Source organism: Scaptodrosophila lebanonensis, unplaced genomic scaffold (genome assembly GCF_003285725.1).
Source record: "Scaptodrosophila lebanonensis strain 11010-0011.00,11010-0021.00 unplaced genomic scaffold, SlebRS2 tig00000024-arrow-pilon, whole genome shotgun sequence".
NCBI classification, from domain to species: domain Eukaryota; kingdom Metazoa; phylum Arthropoda; class Insecta; order Diptera; family Drosophilidae; genus Scaptodrosophila; species Scaptodrosophila lebanonensis.
This window is the reverse complement of record NW_022060538.1, coordinates 20,156,212-20,175,121: the sequence shown is the minus strand read 5'-3', so window position 1 is coordinate 20,175,121 and position 18,910 is coordinate 20,156,212. Positions and strand designations below refer to the sequence as shown.

At 35.5% G+C, this 18,910-nt stretch overlaps 8 protein-coding genes across 9 annotated transcripts; 4 read left to right on the top strand and 4 right to left on the bottom strand.

Annotated features, from left to right (window-relative positions):
• Positions 1-421: 421 nt before the first annotated feature.
• LOC115621210 (zinc finger protein 774) lies at positions 422-1,891 on the bottom strand. The gene has a single exon (XM_030514792.1). It carries the CDS (start codon positions 1,889-1,891, stop codon positions 608-610), a length of 1,284 nt encoding a protein of 427 aa, XP_030370652.1. The 3' UTR covers positions 422-607.
• Positions 1,892-3,093: 1,202 nt separating this feature from the next.
• On the bottom strand, positions 3,094-4,264 carry LOC115620986 (serendipity locus protein beta). Its single transcript, XM_030514506.1, has 2 exons — positions 4,133-4,264; positions 3,094-4,057 (listed from the first exon to the last, which is right to left on the bottom strand). The coding sequence occupies exons 1-2, from the start codon at positions 4,262-4,264 to the stop codon at positions 3,230-3,232; spliced, it is 960 nt and encodes a 319-aa protein (XP_030370366.1). The 3' UTR covers positions 3,094-3,229.
• A 724-nt stretch (positions 4,265-4,988) lies between these two features.
• LOC115621821 (sex-regulated protein janus-A) lies at positions 4,989-5,702 on the top strand. Its single transcript, XM_030515613.1, has 4 exons — positions 4,989-5,002; positions 5,058-5,234; positions 5,304-5,428; positions 5,491-5,702. Exons 2-4 carry the CDS (start codon positions 5,078-5,080, stop codon positions 5,581-5,583), a joined length of 375 nt encoding a protein of 124 aa, XP_030371473.1. The 5' UTR covers positions 4,989-5,002; positions 5,058-5,077; the 3' UTR covers positions 5,584-5,702.
• A 58-nt stretch (positions 5,703-5,760) lies between these two features.
• LOC115621819 (sex-regulated protein janus-B-like) lies at positions 5,761-6,612 on the top strand. The gene is made up of 4 exons (XM_030515609.1): positions 5,761-5,896; positions 5,952-6,113; positions 6,168-6,292; positions 6,360-6,612. The coding sequence occupies exons 1-4, from the start codon at positions 5,848-5,850 to the stop codon at positions 6,468-6,470; spliced, it is 447 nt and encodes a 148-aa protein (XP_030371469.1). The 5' UTR covers positions 5,761-5,847; the 3' UTR covers positions 6,471-6,612.
• A 56-nt stretch (positions 6,613-6,668) lies between these two features.
• On the top strand, positions 6,669-8,497 carry LOC115621818 (serendipity locus protein delta). Its single transcript, XM_030515608.1, has 2 exons — positions 6,669-6,750; positions 7,007-8,497. The coding sequence occupies exon 2, from the start codon at positions 7,109-7,111 to the stop codon at positions 8,378-8,380; it is 1,272 nt and encodes a 423-aa protein (XP_030371468.1). The 5' UTR covers positions 6,669-6,750; positions 7,007-7,108; the 3' UTR covers positions 8,381-8,497.
• A 166-nt stretch (positions 8,498-8,663) lies between these two features.
• Positions 8,664-9,655, bottom strand: LOC115621820 (60S ribosomal protein L32). 2 transcript variants are annotated; one of them, XM_030515610.1, is made up of 3 exons: positions 9,573-9,655; positions 9,120-9,219; positions 8,664-9,056 (listed from the first exon to the last, which is right to left on the bottom strand). In XM_030515610.1, exons 2-3 carry the CDS (start codon positions 9,210-9,212, stop codon positions 8,745-8,747), a joined length of 405 nt encoding a protein of 134 aa, XP_030371470.1. In that variant the 5' UTR covers positions 9,213-9,219; positions 9,573-9,655; the 3' UTR covers positions 8,664-8,744. The 2 variants fall into 2 exon arrangements, with proteins under 2 accessions (XP_030371470.1, XP_030371472.1); XM_030515612.1 differs by having other exon boundaries at positions 9,569-9,587.
• Positions 9,656-10,007: 352 nt separating this feature from the next.
• Positions 10,008-11,606, top strand: LOC115621128 (solute carrier family 25 member 51). Its single transcript, XM_030514677.1, has 4 exons — positions 10,008-10,691; positions 10,765-10,939; positions 10,998-11,127; positions 11,192-11,606. The coding sequence occupies exons 1-4, from the start codon at positions 10,334-10,336 to the stop codon at positions 11,519-11,521; spliced, it is 993 nt and encodes a 330-aa protein (XP_030370537.1). The 5' UTR covers positions 10,008-10,333; the 3' UTR covers positions 11,522-11,606.
• A 1,432-nt stretch (positions 11,607-13,038) lies between these two features.
• Positions 13,039-18,064, bottom strand: LOC115621453 (dual specificity protein phosphatase 18). Its single transcript, XM_030515107.1, has 2 exons — positions 17,788-18,064; positions 13,039-13,800 (listed from the first exon to the last, which is right to left on the bottom strand). Exons 1-2 carry the CDS (start codon positions 17,907-17,909, stop codon positions 13,203-13,205), a joined length of 720 nt encoding a protein of 239 aa, XP_030370967.1. The 5' UTR covers positions 17,910-18,064; the 3' UTR covers positions 13,039-13,202.
• Positions 18,065-18,910: the final 846 nt, after the last annotated feature.

Genomic DNA, 18,910 nt, shown 5'->3' with positions numbered 1-18,910 from the left:
CGTTTATTGTGATTCTTAGCGTTTCCGGTATTCTTCCCTTATTCGGAGATGTCTAGCTAACAGATTAATATTAGGCATTGCGAGCAGAATTTTGATTGCCTTTTTTATATTTCATTAAAGTGTTTATTCAGAACCTAATAAAAACCTAGAACATTTTTGTGACAGCATAAAATCTGGGAAAAGTTTTTTTTATCAGTTAGTAAAAATGTATCGAAATTATTTTCGAGTTTGGTATTCATGAAATTTTTGGTACATTATTAAGTTCAATTAATTCAGCTAGGGAAATTCATGAATTTCATTGTTTTGCATTACGCTAAATTTAATTAGTATTCTTATGTCAATTATATTTTAAATTGTTTATTTCCTCTCATTACATTTGTTTATATACAGTTGAACAATAATACAAAAAATAGATATCTCCTGAAATACAAGTATGCATCGAATAATTTTATTATTTAATAACATTTATTTGTGAAGAAAATGCATATATGTATTTTAAATGAAAAAGTACGTACTAACTTATTTGAATTTACATGTTAGTTTACTTTTACCATGTACCATACCACTATACATGAGTGCATGTCACCTCCATGTTTATATGTGCGGATTAAGCCGACGTGCAGTCTCCTCGCTGGACATGGTTAACGAAATTTTGCTCGTTTATGAAGCTGTGGGTGCACTTGGGGCAGTGGAAGCGTCGCTGACGATTGCATCCCGGGTTTTCGTGCTCGCGCAAATGTGCCTTCATGTTGTACATTTGAGAAAAGCGCTTATTACAGACGGGACAGCAAAATGGCTTAGCTCCTGTGTGAGATCTCATATGCCTCTCCAAATGAGCTTTTGTGCGTGTTTTGAATTCACAAACCTGGCACTCAAGTCTTTTTGTGTCGTTGTCGTGTATCATTTTATGCTTATACAGCGCTACTTTATGCACGAAACGCTTTGAGCAGATCTCACACTGATACGGGGTCTCGCCTGTATGCCACGCCATATGGTGCTTTAAGCGGAACTTACGATTAAATCGTTCGCCACATTCGGGGCACTCGAATTGCTTAACGGGCTCGTGATTCTGCAGATGGCCAATGAAGCCAGAATAAGACTGAAGCGTTTTTCCACATTGATCACATACATAGCCCGGAAAGTGTTCGCGTTTCGTATGTGCGTTGTATGCTCGTCGGTTACTAAATTGTTCGGGGCAGCTTGGACACTGAATATTGACTGTATAGTCGCCAGAGCTGTAATGGTCCATATCTTCGTTATCTGATATGAGGTATTCAATTGTTCCATCGAGCTGGTCCTCAAATTCACTGAGATTATCATCCTTTAAAGTTTCTACTTCTTCCTCTGCTGGATTTTCCTTTGGCTCTACCTCCTCTTCCTGGTCATGTATCACAATTTCATTTTCTATATCCACCATCTGAAACTCTTCCTGTGCGTCGCTTTCATCGGCAGTAACATATTTCTCGACAAATGTCTTTTCACTATCATCATCGGCTGGTTCAAGAGCGTCTGAAAGTGGAGCTTTGTCAGCCTTCAGTCCCTCGTCTATGTTAGCTTCAGCTTCGTCCTCTTCCCCGTATACATCCTTATACTCCACACGCGTAAGCGTAGTCTTAAACTCTTGTATTATGAACGGACTTCGGATTAGCTCTAGGATTTCTTGCCGTAATTTTTTAGCGATTTGTATGGACTTGTGATAACGTGACAACTTCTCGCAACACTTTTTACATATCGAAGCACTTTCAATATGAAAATCTGTTCCTTTCGTACACTGCAACAAAACTAAACTAATCGAAACGGGAGGGTCACCGATGGTTTCCTCATATATATTCTTGACAGGATTCGTTGCATTTGATCGCACAGAAAATTGGCAAATGCAACAACTCGACATTTTTTGCTATTTTTCAAACAAAAATATACAGCAGCAATATAGAGATGGAACGTCGTAAATATAGAAGAGCTGGTTCACGAATAAATTGAGCCACAGAGCTGCATGCGATTACATTAGTGGTATTCGAAAGAAAATATTAAAACGTATACTAATACAATGGAGTATACTTAAATATTAAATTAATCAACCACTTCAAATAATAAGGCCAATATATTTGTTTGTCTGAAATAGTTCTACTAATAAAAAATTGATATCAGTTCATGTCTTCATTACATATCTTATGTTATGTGACCATATTTACAAAGTCTGTGTGGTCACACTGTATCAGGGAACAGCTATTCAACGAAACCTATTTCGTTCGTCGATGATTAAAATGTATCGGGGTTTTTTACAACCCTTTTTACAATATAGTTGTATAGTATTTATATTTAATTGTAAAAATTGCAATATATGACAAAATTTTATGACAAATCGGTTTCTTTGATTCTGATCATTTTGAATAGACAGTTATGTTTATTTGTTGTACAAAAATAATCAGAAGCCAAGGGGGGCGAAAGGTATTGGGAATAACTTAAAAATCTAAATCACAATTACTTGTTGCGTCAATGTTAATTTATAAAGGCGTTGCTGAGTTTTGAAAAAGCTATTTGACAAATTGAACGATTATTTAATTTGATTCACTCCAGAAAAAGTATTAGTGCGGGTGTGAGTTGGTATTCCATAAAGGCATAAATCATAAGATCCTAAAGTCCACCAACGACCCAATGGATTATGATATTAGATTATAGATAGAAACCCGAACTTAGGTAGTGTAATAATAAACATCACTATGCATGTATATAGTGGTGTATATAAATGGATCCGTTTTGAGATTATTCAAATGTCGCGTAAGTTCAAAAAACTTTAATGTTTAGCCATCAATAGAAAATTTTAAGAAGTTTCATATAAACGCCCTTGAACGGACATGAGAAATATTGGCTTTACCACCACAAACACTTTTCAAAGAACAATAATTTGCAACAATAAAGACAACATTTACGGGAAAAAAAAACTAACAAAATGCATAAGCATCATTTGAAAAGTAACAATATCCAAGCATTGTAACTGCTGATGTAAAAGTCCGGATTATAAACGACCAGTAGTTCAAATTTTGATCAGATTCATATCATTTTGTTTATAAAATAATTAGAATGTAAAATAACTTGTATTTAATTTAAAGTAATCAAGTTTAACACACTCATTACTTTTACTATTTAAAATTAATTTGAGTTTACATAATTACCAATTTAAATATTCTATTGTATCCTTAAACAAAGATTGTCAGGATTATCTAACGCCTCAGGTATTAGCCTTCTTCTCGGTGTCCAGGCCAGCTGAATTGTGAACACGCATGTGAACTTTTAGAGTGTATTTATCTACGAAGGATTTGTTGCAGTCAGTGCATTGATAGCGGGGCCTATCGGCCTGGTGAGTTCGCAGATGTTGGGTGTAGGTGCGTTTTGTCTTAAACTGCTGTTTACATACATCGCAAATGAGAGCATTTTCTTCAGCATCGTGTAGCATTCGATGATTGTACATTAACCATGAAATTGAAAAGCATTCCCCACACTTTTCACATTGAAATTTCTTTTTATCCGAATGCACCTGCATATGGCGTAGTACACTGCGTTTTTGGGAGAATTTTTTAGAGCAGTATCTGCACTCCAGCTCGGATTTGCCTTCATGGATGTTCATATGCAAATCAAGAACCTCCTCGTCCCTTACTTTGATCCCACATATATTACAAGTGGCATCATAACGCACATCTTGAAAACTGTCGTCTTCGTCGTAGTGCTTGTCCAGTCTCGTTTCATCTGTGAATGTCTCATGGTCCGTCCCAGACTCAATTTCATCTTCTGTGGCGGACTTACTATGGCAATCTTCCGTTTGCTTTTGGCTTTGTGTACATTGTTTTGCGGCTTTCTCTGGTTGAATAGCTTCCTCCTTCTGTGACGTGTCTAGTTTCCTCTTTTGCGCTATTGGTCGCCTACAGTTTACCATGGAATTTGCAATTTTCGATTGCACTTGGCTAAGGTGTCGCGCCAAGCGGTCGTAATTGAAGAGATATTCCAAGCATGCCTTACATGCCGCCGAAGTGGGAGTCAGATCTAATGGCTGATGTATTACCTGTTGATGGATGTAGAATATGCATCACTCTTTTATAGATACCGCTTCTTTTATAAACGCAGGTAAGTGTATTACCTTCTCAAAGTGTTTTATTATAACTTTGATAGGTTTGAAAGTGCCGGGTACAATACAGTTTTCAATTATTTGAAACGGGACCCCTCCAGGAGCTTTCACAATGCCGCAAACAAAACAGTGGGGTCGCGACATTTTGGTCGCCATCACAATAACTTTGAAAATGCTTTATTACAAAGACCAAAAATTTTCCTGCTAGTTCATAAGGGACTCAGTATCAATGAACTTACGAACAAGTTCATTGTAAAAATGAACTAGCTCATGCAGATAGATAAGTTCTAAATACCCTTTCGATGCAAAAATTCAATCCACAGAGAGGGGAGGTAGAGCTCAATTTTCAACTCGATACAGACTGAGGCAAACAGCTCGGCGTATCTTTTGCTGTATGGGATATCACATTTATTTTTGTGGTCTAAGATCTTTTAAAAGTTTACAATATTGTATAATGGGAATTTAAAGGGCTTTCTACAATTACCGCATGTATTTACTATGTGTTACTTAGCAATTCCTTGTGTGATTTAAGATTTAATACGACGCATAATCTCAAGATGAAACACGACCAAAAACGAACAATAAATTATATGAGCTTTAACAGTAATTCAAATATTCTGCGCATATATTTATAAATATCCAAATATTTATGAATTTGTATATTGCTATTTAATAAAAATTTGTAATTTCGATTGAATGACGATTATTCTTTTCTTATAAAATAACAATATCAATTACTTAAAAAACCAATGGCATTTCATTAAAATAAAATCACAATTACGGTGTTTTATTAGTCACAGATATGGTAGCAGCTACGAGATGCCGCTCATCTCCGATTGAAAATACTAAAATCAGCTGCTACATCGCAAGTCTCCTTTAGTGGTAAAAATATTTTGATACGGGCTGCAGAATAATTTGTAAATATTTACATATATAGGTTTCAGGCTATTTAAAAAAATGGCCAAAAAAACTCTTGAAGATGTGCCGCTGGTAGACATAGATGCCCGAGGTATTTTCAAATATATTCTTATTAAAGTTACTGGTACACCGGACTCAGATGGTGTAGAGCCAAGCAAAATTATTGTACGCGGCTACGCGGACTGTGAATGGCATGGTAATATGAAACAACAATGAAACTAAAGACGTAAACTAAATGTGTACATACTTATATTTTTGGTTCTAGCTGATATTTATGAGCGTGTCCAGGGACTGTGCCATGGGACAGATTTCGATACGGAATGTCTAGGTGGTGGTCGCATTGAACATGACCCAGACAAAAAATACATCAAGATCTATGGATATTCTCAAGTATAAACATCTTATACATCATAAATTCATGATAACTGGCAAATAATTATTTACATTCGCAGGGTTACGGAAAAGCTGATCATATTGTATCGAAACGAATTATCCAAACGAAGTATAAGGACTATGAGATTGAAACTGTTGATGCAGGATATTAAGAACCAATGCATATGTACATACATATGTGCACACAACAATTCTCCTACGCACATTCATCAATTATGTACGAAAATTCTTTTTACAACAATAAATTCACAAAAATGTGTCCAAATAATAATATGTTAGTATCTAATTAGCATTTACACTTCTGTCAAGGAAAATCCCTCATTTGTTCAGTTGCTTAAATTGGGGAGTCAAGTAGCACGCCCTTTCGGAAACACGTTCTCTAAATTCAAAATTATTTATATTAAAATTTGGTAAAAATGTTTAGGCCCGCAAAAATGTTGACACCTCTCCGCCTCAATCTTCCAAGTAAGTGCTAAAGGTAAATCTGCGCCATGTAATTCAATTTAATTCGTACTCGTAGTTATGCGTTTTGCAAGCAAAAGTCTTGCCAGAAAGCTACTCAGAGTACCACGCATTGAAATAGGCGATGGAAAAATACTTTACCTGCAAATAAAAATCTATATTCATGGTGAAACGGCATTTGCTAGAACCATTATTCGTGGATGGAGGTCCAGTAGTCATGGTAAGTTTATTATATTGAAATATCAGATGGAATGCTAATTGGTTTTAATTCCAGAGGAGATTTATAATGCAGTAAGGGCTAATATGGAGTCCCTGGGGCTTTGCACTCAAAGCCTAGGAGGAGGAAAGATGGTCAATGACCATCAAAATCAAAAAATAAATATTTATGGATTTTGTAAGGTAAGTATGTTTTTAACATTTTTATATTAAGAACCAAACAATGGTATATTGATGCACTTCTCGTTAGACTTTTGGAAAAGCAGACCATTATAAAACCAAGCAAATGTTGCAGTCATGGTCGCAATATCAAAAATATGACATTGAAATCGGACCATTAAAGCCCGTATACCACGAATAAAAGAATTTATGCAATTGGAATAAAAAGAACTACTAATTAGTATAATGATTAATAACATTATTCACGGAGCAAAATCGAATTTTTAACTCTATGCCTTTAAAATAAATATTTATGCTATGTAAAAAACATTTACGCACATAAATTGGCATTATTCTAATTTTAGTTTGTTGTATTTACATTTTCTGCGAGTAACAGATTAAGAGTTAAGATTCAATGGCCGTGCAGAATTCGATTTCAGCCGCAACATCAGCAAATACCAATATGCGGTACTAATTTCCAGGTAAGGCACTGGCGAAAAGCCACACACTTTAGAATTTATTATGGGCAAACAACAAAAACTTGCTGATATTGTAGTATGTATGTATATTGTAAATATGGTAGAAGTTTTATTTGTAATCTTACAGCGTTGCCAGTCAGTAAAAAATACTATTACTTTGCCAGTACATCTGAAATCTACTCAAAATTGATAACTGAACTAGTTCAGGCCGAACCGACATAAATTTTGTACTCAGACAAATCTTCTCTACTTGCACTAGGTGGCAACAAGCGACGCTGCAGAAGAAGGAAACACTGCCTCCTTGTAAACATTTTCAGGCGGAATAATATTACACATTTTATCAAATAGTTCGTTTATTAACATGGATACTTGCTTTTTTTGTGGTGCGGTTGACTTGAACGGTTCTGTAAGCTACGAATGTGCGACAACGGCAAAGGTGCCGTCTTCACAAAAGTCGGTCTCGCTCGTTCTGCAACATCTCGCCAACTGCATAAAGGAAAACTTAAATCTTAAATCGGATACAAAAGTTTGTCCTCGATGTTTTTATGAGCTATCCGAGTACGACACCATAATGGTGAATCTTATGACTACGCAGAGGAAATTGACTCATCAATTAAAGGCCGCCCTTAAGTCAGAATCTGCTCCTGATGCCGATTCCGTAGATGATAGTTCTTTAACAGGGGCGGGCGCAGACGAGGACACCGATGTGCAGGAGATGGAGGATAAAATGGAGCAAGATGAGACGGAAGCATTTCTTGTGGAACTGGTTAAAGACGATGGTGATGTTGAAATTAAAGATGAATACGGCGACGACGAAGAGTTTGTTTGCGAGGTCGAAGTGCCTCAAGATGAAAAATTGGATTCAATGGATAAATCATATATGCGGAAGCGGGATCGGGTCAAGCAGGAGTGCAGTAGCTGTAACAAACAATTTAATTCAAAGTATCAATTGCAGAAGCATATGAGTGAGGAGCACTCGAAGCCACAAACACACGTGTGTCCCATTTGCGGCATCGTGCGCCGGGACGAGGAATATCTCGAATTGCACATGAACTTACATGAGGGGAAAACGGAAAAGCAGTGCCGCTATTGCCCAAAAAGCTTCTCGCGACCAGTTAATACGCTTCGACACATGCGCATGCATTGGAACAAGCAGAAATACCAATGCGAAAAGTGTGGTCTACGTTTCTCGCAGGACAACCTACTATATAACCATCGTTTGCGGCACGAGGCGGAGGAAAATCCTATAATATGTAGCATTTGCAATGTATCGTTTAAGTCACGAAAAACATTCAATCACCACACACTCATTCACAAGGAAAACCGGCCACGGCACTACTGCACGGTCTGCCCAAAGTCATTCACCGAACGTTATACACTTAAAATGCACATGAAAACACATGAGGGCGATCTTGTGTACGGAGTGCGTGAGGACGCACCGGCTGACGAGCAGCAGGTTGTCGAAGAACTCCAGGTGGATGTGGATGAATCGGAACAGCAAGAAGCCGTGACTGTCATAATGTCAGACAACGACGAGAACTCTGGATTCTGCGTTATCTGCAGTACCAATTTCGAAACCAAGAAGGAGCTCGAACACCACTTGCAGTTCGATCATGATGTAGTCTTTAAGTAAAGTACATTTTTGTAAGCATGCTAACAAATGTAATGCCTTTAATAGCATTCAGATTCTACCTTTCGACTATTCCGATTACCACTTAATAAAATAAAAATGATTTTCCAAAGTGCTTAATTTGAAAGGGATTATTAATAGTTAAAAGTTTGCCACATTTTCGTGAAAAGCAAATTGCAGCATTACATTTTTGCTGAGAGTTAGGCATCACATTTTCTATGGATTTCACACACAGCTGTTTTATATTTTTCCGCAATATAAAAATCGTTTAAATTTACACAAACCCTTTAAAATTAGAAGCATGTACTTTCTTTTCAAATGTGTATGTATTCTAACGACAATAATGTAGCGAATACCAAACTTAAGCTTATTCGTTCTCTTGAGAACGCAGACGACCGTTAGGATTCGTCAGGCGGACTGACAATTGCTTGGCGCGTTCAACAATCTCCTTGCGCTTCTTTGAGGAGACACCGTGCGCAATTTCAGCGCAGTACACACGATTCTGCATAAGCAAGACTTCCAGTTCGCGCACGTTGTGAACCAAGAACTTCTTGAAACCAGTGGGTAGCATGAAACGAGTACGCTTGTTGGAGCCGTAACCAATGTTTGGCATCAAATATTGGCCCTTAAAACGACGACGAACTCTGTTGTCAATACCCTTAGGTTTGCGCCATTTGTGCTGAATAACAAAAGACATAATACAATTTTTGGTTCATTTCCAGTAAAGGTGCATTGAACTTACCGACAACTTGGCATACCGATCCGACTGATGGCGGATGAAGTGCTTGGTGCGCTTCTTTACGATTTTCGGTCTATAAGCTGGACGAATGGTCATATTGGAGCTGCAAATTGAAAAAAAAAACAATCGATAGTATTATTATTGAAGTTCAGCTTTGCAGTCTTTTCAATAATGTTTTGTCGCCGAAGCATTTATATTTAAATTAATCTATACATATCACTAGTTACAGGTCCAACATTTTAGATTGAATGTCAAAAGTATTAGTAGAAGAAGAATTAGCAGATGAAACTCCCATACATATGCAATCATGGAAACACACATACACATATGAACATATTTGTCACGTCAATATTTTTTCTCCATTTTTTAACATATTTGCACTCGGCTTTCACACTAAATATTTAAGACCATTGCTGGTGTTTTTTGTATGATTGCAATTCTCTATTATTTACCTACCCTTTCTGATTTTATTCAGACCAACTTTAATAAACACGTGTTTCGACGTCTACTCTATGCGACGTGCGCGTTGCGAAAGGAAGGCCGGAGCCGATTTTGTAGATATCGATATTTTCCCATTCCGATTTTGGCTCTATTGATATCGATCTGAACGCACGAACTTTTATTTCTATATTTCTTATCAGTTTTTGCAATCAAAATAAAGGGACAATAAGGTACAACTTCCATACTAAATATTTCATTATATTTTTAAATATATTTTTATATAAATATTATTTACAAGAGGGTGATAGGCTCTCAAAAATCAACTCTGTAGACGTTTTTTATTTTTATACAATTTGCATTTCGATACACTGTTTAATGGCGATAAATAGTGTTGTCATCTTGGCCAATGAAAAGATTCTTTTTGCAGATATATTAAAAAATATAGCAAAATTTACAATGCTGATAGTTTATTTGGGTACAGAATAGCCTAATGAATTTTCCGTCGATCCGAAAAATGGTGTACCGCATGACAAAAACGACAACGCAACAGCTTGACGACTCAGTGTTAATAGCAAGAAAAACCAGCTGTGGTCGCTTTATAAGTACATACTTTACCGCAATATTTTTTTAAATTATATAATAAATAAATTCGATGTGAAACAAGCAATTAAAGAACGTAAAAGTTGGCAAGCGCAATCGAAGGCCTTTCTAAACAATGGTAGCGAGCTAGCATATGCGCCCGCGACCCATGTTTTTATACCATAAAACAATACAACATGAGAACCGATAGCGTTGAAACACCGAAATTTGTGCACAATGGTCAGAACTCACCCAAGGCTACAGAAACATCAGCCGCGATTGGATCCTATAGCCATGCGCACGTCTTCTTTGAGCGATTTTTTGGTGCCTTTCAATGGGAAGAGTTTGCTTGTGGCTGTGGTTCGGCTTTCGTCAATATAACGGTCACATATCCTATCTATAAAATAATTTTTCGGCAAATGCTACACGGTGTGCCCGTGACATCAGCATTTGGTCAACTGAGGGGCGAAGGTCTGACTTTTCTCTACCGTGGTATGCTGCCACCACTTGCACAAAAAACCATCTCACTTTCAATCATGTTTGGTGTGTTCGACGGTAAGTTATATTTTATATTCATAAAACTTAAATCAGCGACTCTAATGTTCCATATTTCGCTATTATGTTGCAGGTACAAGAAGGTATTTAATCCATGATTATGGCTTAAATGATTATTGCGCCAAGATTATGGCCGGTGTAGTGGCCGGCAGCGTAGAATCCATTTTACTGCCGTTCGAACGTATTCAGACCTTACTGGCGGACTCAAAATTTCACCAATACTTTTCAAATACCCCAAATGCGTTTAGGTAATGAGTTTTCGATAGTTACAAAAAAAGATTGCTTCATTTATTCATTTATTTATAGATACGTTATTACCAATTATGGGTTTCGCGAACTCTATAGAGGAATTGAACCAGTGTTTTGGCGCAATGGATTATCAAATGCATTGTTCTTTATGTTACGTGAAGAGGCCAGTGTTCGCTTATCAAAAAGGGCAAGTCATTCAAATAATGCCATTATAATATTTAATGCAACTTTCAATCTCTTGTCGGTTTCAGAAATCGGTCTCCAGTAGAACTGCTCAGGAGTTCATTGCGGGGGCGGTTATCGGCGCAAGTATCAGCACAATGTTTTACCCGCTTAATGTGATTAAAGTGGCGCTACAAAGCGACATGGGCCATAAAACAGAGGGCAGTTGGCATGCTTGTAAAAGAATTTACCGCGAGCGTAACAGTCGAATTGGCAATTTCTACCGCGGCTGTGCTTTCAACACGGGACGATCGTTCATAAGTTGGGGCATCATGAACACTGCCTATGAAAATCTTAAAAAAATCTTAACTCAGCAACCCCTTACACCACAGTCACCAACGTGGACGACCGGAAAGTAAATTTAAGAAAACGGCAGGAAGACCCGTGTGCTATGTATAATTAAGCTTGCTGAAAGTATATAAATATTCTTTAACTAGAAAAATATTCATTTTAAGTTTGATTTAAGTCGTTTTCGTTGATTTCAATGATTTATAGTTTTAGGCATGCTTTGTACATACGTATGTAAATAGTCTATGTCATTACTAGTAGGAAACAGACGCTGATCAAAAAATCTAAATTTTGGACAAACGATTAATTTTATTAAGGAGTAATATTGCATCGAGTTAAATGAGTTTTCTTCAAACGCCAGAAAACAGGCATTACATCCTAAAACTAAGAGAAATATAGAGAAGTGCATATTTGAAACCAAAAACAAGAGAGCATTTAAAACCTACCTATACATCTATCTAATTAAATGTTGGCAACATACGTATGTTATGGTGTTAATATGTACAATAAATTATACCTACGTGCTAGTTAGAACTTAGTGTTTACTACATTAAACACAACTTTGTGATGTAGTTATATTAAACAGTTCATTGAATGTATGTACGTGTTTTGGTTAAAATTAAAAGTTTTTTGATGAATGTGTAAAACTGGTATGCTGGATAATAATCTAAGACTCGCCAGAATTGTGGTGCGAAACGTGTTATTTCCACAGTTAGTTATTTATTTAAATTGTGTCAATATTCTATTCATTAGATGAATTGGAAGAACTCCATCCACTTTACTTCACATTTTGTTACTACATGAAAAGTCGGTTCTTGAAGTCACTAATCACCTGCGACATTATTAAGACAAATTTTATCTTAGGAGCTAATCAGAGTGTGTCTACAAAATTTAATTTAGGCTTGAGAATTATACATGTGTGTCAATTAGTCTTTTTATTTCAAATTATCCGTTAAATGCTTATCTACTTATACCTACAAAATTCGTAAATTTCCTTTTGTGTACAGGCGTACATATGTAAACTGTCAACGCTGATTAACGAGACTGATAAATACAGATAAATATATATACTATCATTTGGTGCCTAATTTATAGATAATAACTACATAGATACTCCGAACTAAGTTTTGCCACAAATCGATATCGAAAGTTCATATGCAAAGTTGCCCTATGTACCTATTTACTCATATGCGCATTTATATTATTTTTTTGATGTACCAACCCCCTCCCCCGTAATTAGGGATTTTCGTATAATCACTAAGAACTCGGAGACTATATATTTTTTTTTATTATAATTACAATTTTATAATTTTTGTACACATAGGAATAGAGTATTTCCAAGTTGGGGCACCCGACATTATCTTTTCCACTTGTTTATTCTTGCATACTGATATTGATTCTAAATTCCTGGAGCTCAAATCGGAATATCTGAACACGATTAACGATGATATTGAACCATTCATATACATATGTATGTATATTTTCTGTTTGACAGGAGAGTAATAACCTTAATATTGTTTGTATTCAACTGTATGCCGATAATCCAACTTCCAAACTGGAGCGTAGTCAAAATAAAAATAGTGAACAGTGAATCATATCGTAAAAGTATATTTCAGCAATGAACATTTACGAACTAATAGGTTTTACTTCTAAAACATTATGCCAGTTACATATACATACATACATATATACATACTTATATATTTAATTCCACTTATCACAAACGTACTACAATTTACCGCAAACATGATTTTAGCGTTTCTTAAGCGCGTTTCGATACCGTTTATAAAAGTCTTCCATGGATCTATATTCTGGCTCCAAGACATCGGGTATCTCCTTGTCCAAAGATGCGAAATAAATCATTTCGACTGAACTGACGCCACGCAACTGCACTTCGAATTCACGCAGTTGTTGAAAAAATCCAGAATTAGGTCGTACTTGTGGACGAATGGACTTCACATGTGTGTAGGCGTCACGTAGACTCATGCCGCCATGCTTCATTAGATATGCCAAACAGAGTGATGCGGAACGGCTGACACCCGCCACGCAATGAACAAGAGAGCTCCCACCAGTGCGACGCACTTCCTCAATTAGATCGGCTACTTCATTAAAATATTTCAAAAAATCGACCTCCGAGCGGTCTTGCACATTTATACGAAGGTACAGTGGAGGATCATCTCTAGGCAGGGGAGTGTCTGGGAGCTCGGGTGCTACGTTTACAACGAGTCGAACGCCCAACTGTCCAAGTTGTTCGGGCACTGCCGCGGCTCCACATAAATATAGCGTTGGCGTCAGGCGGGATACACCTGGAAAAGTTTGTTCGCTCCCAGCTTTGGAATGAGTTACCGAACTGTAATAATAAGAAGAAATCAATTACGTTATTAAAAATAGCTTTGATCAGATTTTATACAATTGCTAAGTACATATAACATTAGGGTTTGATGGAATGTTTTCGCGTTTATTCAAAACTTGTTTTATGCTTCAAATTTTCAAATATTATTTCGCATTTGTATGAACATATATACTCGTGTATATATGTCTTGTATTAATTGTTGCAGCTTTTCAGCTAGGAGCCATTAGAATTGGAGAACTCAAACAAGTTAGCAAGCTGAGAAAGCTTTGAACCTTATCTTTAATTTCTATCGCTTTAAAATTCGAATTTAAACAAAACACCAACAAATTTCTATGAACAGTCGAGCTAAGTTAAACTGAATTAGACTTGTCGTACAGATACTTAATCGTTTATAGCATGGAAACAATAATGCTGTCTTAGGCCAAATGCGTCAATTTGTTTCGTGAAATTGAAGGCTTTAATCGATTACGGTGAGGATTTACGGCAAATGGAGCTTCTTCGTATAACAGTGTGCAACAAAACTTTAAAAATAATTATTAAAAATTGTTGTGTAAGCTCATAATTTACCAGAACTGGCGAAAAACGAAAAATGATTTTATTGTTGCTAAATTTTTGACAACAAAATATGACCCTGAAGTCCCAGAAAAAATTAGTCTGAGTGAAAGCATTCTGGGCTGGTGCGCTATTATTATGAACGACATATAAATATGAGCATACATATATAAAACTGTCGCTGAGGTAAGAAACTTAGCGGCGAAAGTAACCGCGAACGATAAACAGCACTGCAATTTACAAAATTTCCAATTTACATAGTATGTATGGTATTTCGAAGGAAATTTGTATTTAATATTTGATTTTATAAATGAACGGACAAATTTTGCAATGTGACGAGCGATCTGTCAACATTGTAACCATGAATGAAAGAAATTTCTTAACAATAGATGGAATGCCTTTATAATAAATAAATGGACTTCAATTTGTAAAATGTATGACAAAAATTGGGAAAATAATGATAATGAAAAAAATTATTTTCATTTTTGGTTCGTGATATGCAAAAAACCAAAATATTTAAAATTTATATAATACATAGTAGGGTCTACCTTAGCGTTTATAACCATTCCGAGAGTAAGGCTTCCATCGGAGGTTATTACCAAATATGCTCAATGTGATTTAAGATCATTATATTCAAACATCAATCATTTTATTTACATATATTTTTCAAAAAAGAATTATTTTCCGTCTTTGACGTACTAAGTATGTGTATGACGAACGTCCTGCAGGATGAGGATGAATAATCCGAGTATGAATAATCCGATTTAAGAAAAAGATATTTAAACTGCGTAAATATATAAACTGGCAGCATATTTTCTTTTAAAGTATATTTTCAAAAATCTACGTCATTGTTTATCGGTATGGCATCTACATTTTGTTTATTATTAGTATTTTGAGTGAAGACTTAAAAATGTGAAAAATTAAAATAGAACAGAATTTGTAGCAGGTAAACAAGAGCCCCGACGAAAACAATTTAAAACATTATTCGCGCCGTTTTGTTTTAATTTTTAAACTGCGCATCAGTTTTATTTGGGCAATATTTTATTTCTGCCCAATGTCTTACCTAGCATACACGATTCTGTAAATGATCGTTGAAGCTGTTTAAATAAAATAGAAAATATTTCACCTGAATAATTGTGTATGTATAGTATATTCAATAAAAAAAACAATGTACGAACATGCATACTTTCATGGGAGCACAAATTGGCAGCACAGAAGCCTTTAGACTATATACTATATAGTGACAATCCAAAGCCAAATACCTTAAAAATTATTATTAACTTTAATTTCCCGCTTTTATCTACAGAAACATCAACCTCAATTCAAATTTAGTAAGGTATGCAAATATTTATATCGAGGAGAAGGAAAAGTCATGCAAATCCGACTATGGTATATCCTGTAGCTGCTTTGCTCTTCCGATATCGTATTAAACAATATTAAATATATTGCACCGATTTAGTTGGGACATCATATTAGGTCGAGGCACAAAATCTCAATACAAAACTTGCTTAAAATATATAAATCAAAAACAACAATATTAAACTTGGTCTTTCAATGGAAAAGCTAAGTCTATATACCTGTTTGGTGTCCCCATCTTTAATCGTGCATATGTTACCGGGGCGCATACGGACAGACAGACGGACGTGTCTAATTGATTTCTTAATGTTATATGTGAAGATATTCATGGGCTTTTGCACACCTTCAGCCTGTCACATTTTTTTGATATTTCAATTTTCTTATACACCCTCTATTCCCGAGTACAGAGTATAAAAGAAGTAGCGCTATTCTTAAAATAATATATTTTATAGGCATTTCTCTATCATTAAATAATAATGCGAATTCCGCTGGCTGTTTGCCAATATTAATCATCGACTACTTGCAGCAGCCCCATCTAGCAGGCCGATGCTCTACCTCCGCAGCCGACAAATATTTTCCTCAAATTAAAATATTTTGTGCGACTACTATATCTATACATTCATATGTGTGTGTACCATATAGTATTATGTGTACGTATACAGAGTTCAATGATATTATTTTGAGTGCCTATGAGCGACTGTAAAAAACAATAACATCTTGTGATTCCATTTTGTTGTACAATATATTAAAATATTTTGTTTTGATGGGCTAAAGAATTTAGCTTATAAATTTGCTTGTCAAATCAGATGATACTAAACGGAAATAGGCTAAATGGACTGAAACCTACATTTAAAAATGTTTTTATGTGTATTTTTTATTGGGTCGCTGAATGCATCAGATGAAAAATCTTCGAAATCATCGTAGGAATTTTTATAAATACATACAAGTATGTACTTATATTCGACCAATCATAAAAAGTCTAAATGCGATGCTGTAAAGAAAGCCCCTGCCAAATTCCTCGTTCTGCCACCTGTACAAGGTCAAATATTTAGTTAGTCACAATGACTTGTTCTTAGCTAATATTCTTCTTCTAATATAAATAGAAGCCAGCATACCTTTGTTTTCTGATAATGTTTGCCGATTTATTTATACATTTCATGCGTCCTTGTGTACAATTGTCAGAGTCACAGTCATACTCGTTGATTGTCAAAAAGGTAGAATACAAAAATACCTGCATATTTAAACTGTCTATTCTCTAAGCGCTAAGAGTTGTTGGCAATTTGCCTTATACATATTTGTAAGCATAACGTAAATTCATTCATAAAACAATTTTGTATGACTAGGTATGCAAGTTCTTTGTTGCATGAGAAAGTGAAAGAAAGATTAGGTTTTGTTAACTTTCTACAACTTTAGCTTCCGTCCTTAGAACCTCCTTAACTTTGCTCTGTACATTATTATTATATTTTATATTTTATTAGTTTTGTGACATCTTTGAAAAATTGCTTTTATGCTGGTCACTAACTGAATCCCAGATGATGCCCTAAGATAATTTCGATAATTTTGAGATAATGCTTGGAACTCACCATACTGTCATATTCAGATGATAAATCATAAGTATCGTCATGTTAACCTATAGAAAGGAGTGTCTTTAAATCTATAGAAGCTATGTATGACAGCTCTGGTTTTGAGCGTGATTCAAAATTCAACCTAGACTGAAAAACATCTATCTAGAGAACTTAGTAGACAAGCAACAAATATCAAAATTAATAATTTAATTTACCCTGTGGACATTAAAAACTCATAATTAAACAAATTTTATGATCGAAACTTTTAACTGATTAATACTTATATACCAACTGGAATATAAATTAGCTGCAACATTAGACGCTTAATAAAAAAACCTTAAGTTCAGGCTCTATAAATAAATCGATGTCGAAACTCACTGAAGTAAAACAATCAGAAGTAATACCTACATACATAAGTAGATAGTTCTAACAAGCATATAGTTCTGCTCGATGTGAATTTCGAGTATATACGAGTAATTATGCACGAAAATGTAAATTGCGGGTAACTCACCTTTGTTTCCGGATGCACCCGTGCTCTTTATATGAGCTGTTAATCTTAATGCGACTCGTACTTGTAAGATCTTCAGCAGCAAAACTATTTGCCATATTCGATTCGGCTATTAAAACCTGCATGTTTACAATGTCGTTGCCCGATTTCCTTTCAAATATTTTTAGCAAATTTACGCTAATCCGCAGAATACAAATTCCACAAATTCCAGACCAGACGTAACAACAATGATGTTGTGTTTATGTCTAAGTGTGTTTGAACTTTTTTTATGGCAGAAGCATGAAAAATTTGGTTCACGAAAAAAAACCAAAACGGGAACGCCTTCTAATTCAAATTCATTCGTACGATGTTCAATAGCCGACTGACTGGCGGACGCACACGAATTGCTCGCAATATTTTTGTTTGTGGTGAATTGGTTCCCGTAAAGGTGGGCGAGGTGAAATATGACCCGCGCGTAGTTTGTTAACATATTCACCATATTGCGCATACTTTTCTATGCTTCTTATTAGCCAAACCTAAACGATAACGCTTTTTCTGTCATGCGATTTTGATAGGAAATGCAATAGTTGTTGTAAACTTGGCCATTTTTAAAGGTACATACGGTTTTCGGGCAAGGGCGTATGCACTTTTTACAAAGGGGAGGCCGATTTAGTGTACAACTTTCACAATTTACTAGTTTTGTTCTAATGCATGTAACACACAGAAGGAGGCGTAGCAGGAACCCACCAAGTATATATGCATATTCTTCCGATATAAACCATTTTTACAATTACATTTTGCAATTGATTATATGAAGAGATTGGCAGGCAAGGGCCTACGCAGCTTTTACCAAAGGGAGGGGCCAAAAAATTAAAATTGTTAATAATGCACGATGCATTTAAAAAATAATTTATTCATATGATCAATGAAAAAACTTTAACAAATCCAACTCAGTTCCATTTTAATGCGAAATAGTGCGTCATAATATTCAATGATTTCAATGCGGGTTTTTCCATTAGATAGAAAAGAAAAAATAAAAATATACGTGTTTTTGTGGTTTTTTGAAATTTTTTGATTTTGTATATTGTTTTACAAAAAAGAACGAAGTGTTTTATTTTTACATTAAAGTTGTTTCTCTTGTCAAAAA

What these genes read in the sequence shown, in the direction of transcription:
- LOC115621210 (XM_030514792.1), bottom strand. Translation starts at nt 1,891, where the DNA reads ATGTCGAGTTGTTGCATTTGCCAATTTTCTGTGCGATCAAATGCAACG.
- LOC115620986 (XM_030514506.1), bottom strand. Translation starts at nt 4,264, where the DNA reads ATGTCGCGACCCCACTGTTTTGTTTGCGGCATTGTGAAAGCTCCTGGA. An exon ending in TAATAAAACACTTTGAGAAG is followed by an intron (nt 4,058 to 4,132) that starts GTAATACACTTA and finishes ATCCATCAACAG; the next exon opens with GTAATACATCAGCCATTAGA.
- LOC115621821 (XM_030515613.1), top strand. Translation starts at nt 5,078, where the DNA reads ATGGCCAAAAAAACTCTTGAAGATGTGCCGCTGGTAGACATAGATGCC. An exon ending in CGCGGACTGTGAATGGCATG is followed by an intron (nt 5,235 to 5,303) that starts GTAATATGAAAC and finishes TTTTGGTTCTAG; the next exon opens with CTGATATTTATGAGCGTGTC. An exon ending in AGATCTATGGATATTCTCAA is followed by an intron (nt 5,429 to 5,490) that starts GTATAAACATCT and finishes TTACATTCGCAG; the next exon opens with GGTTACGGAAAAGCTGATCA.
- LOC115621819 (XM_030515609.1), top strand. Translation starts at nt 5,848, where the DNA reads ATGTTTAGGCCCGCAAAAATGTTGACACCTCTCCGCCTCAATCTTCCA. An exon ending in TCTCCGCCTCAATCTTCCAA is followed by an intron (nt 5,897 to 5,951) that starts GTAAGTGCTAAA and finishes TCGTACTCGTAG; the next exon opens with TTATGCGTTTTGCAAGCAAA. An exon ending in ATATTTATGGATTTTGTAAG is followed by an intron (nt 6,293 to 6,359) that starts GTAAGTATGTTT and finishes ACTTCTCGTTAG; the next exon opens with ACTTTTGGAAAAGCAGACCA.
- LOC115621818 (XM_030515608.1), top strand. Translation starts at nt 7,109, where the DNA reads ATGGATACTTGCTTTTTTTGTGGTGCGGTTGACTTGAACGGTTCTGTA.
- LOC115621820 (XM_030515610.1), bottom strand. Translation starts at nt 9,212, where the DNA reads ATGACCATTCGTCCAGCTTATAGACCGAAAATCGTAAAGAAGCGCACC. An exon ending in ATCGGTATGCCAAGTTGTCG is followed by an intron (nt 9,057 to 9,119) that starts GTAAGTTCAATG and finishes TTTGTTATTCAG; the next exon opens with CACAAATGGCGCAAACCTAA.
- LOC115621128 (XM_030514677.1), top strand. Translation starts at nt 10,334, where the DNA reads ATGAGAACCGATAGCGTTGAAACACCGAAATTTGTGCACAATGGTCAG. An exon ending in AATACCCCAAATGCGTTTAG is followed by an intron (nt 10,940 to 10,997) that starts GTAATGAGTTTT and finishes ATTTATTTATAG; the next exon opens with ATACGTTATTACCAATTATG. An exon ending in GTGTTCGCTTATCAAAAAGG is followed by an intron (nt 11,128 to 11,191) that starts GCAAGTCATTCA and finishes TGTCGGTTTCAG; the next exon opens with AAATCGGTCTCCAGTAGAAC.
- LOC115621453 (XM_030515107.1), bottom strand. Translation starts at nt 17,909, where the DNA reads ATGCAGGTTTTAATAGCCGAATCGAATATGGCAAATAGTTTTGCTGCT. An exon ending in GGGTGCATCCGGAAACAAAG is followed by an intron (nt 13,801 to 17,787) that starts GTGAGTTACCCG and finishes TTATTATTACAG; the next exon opens with TTCGGTAACTCATTCCAAAG.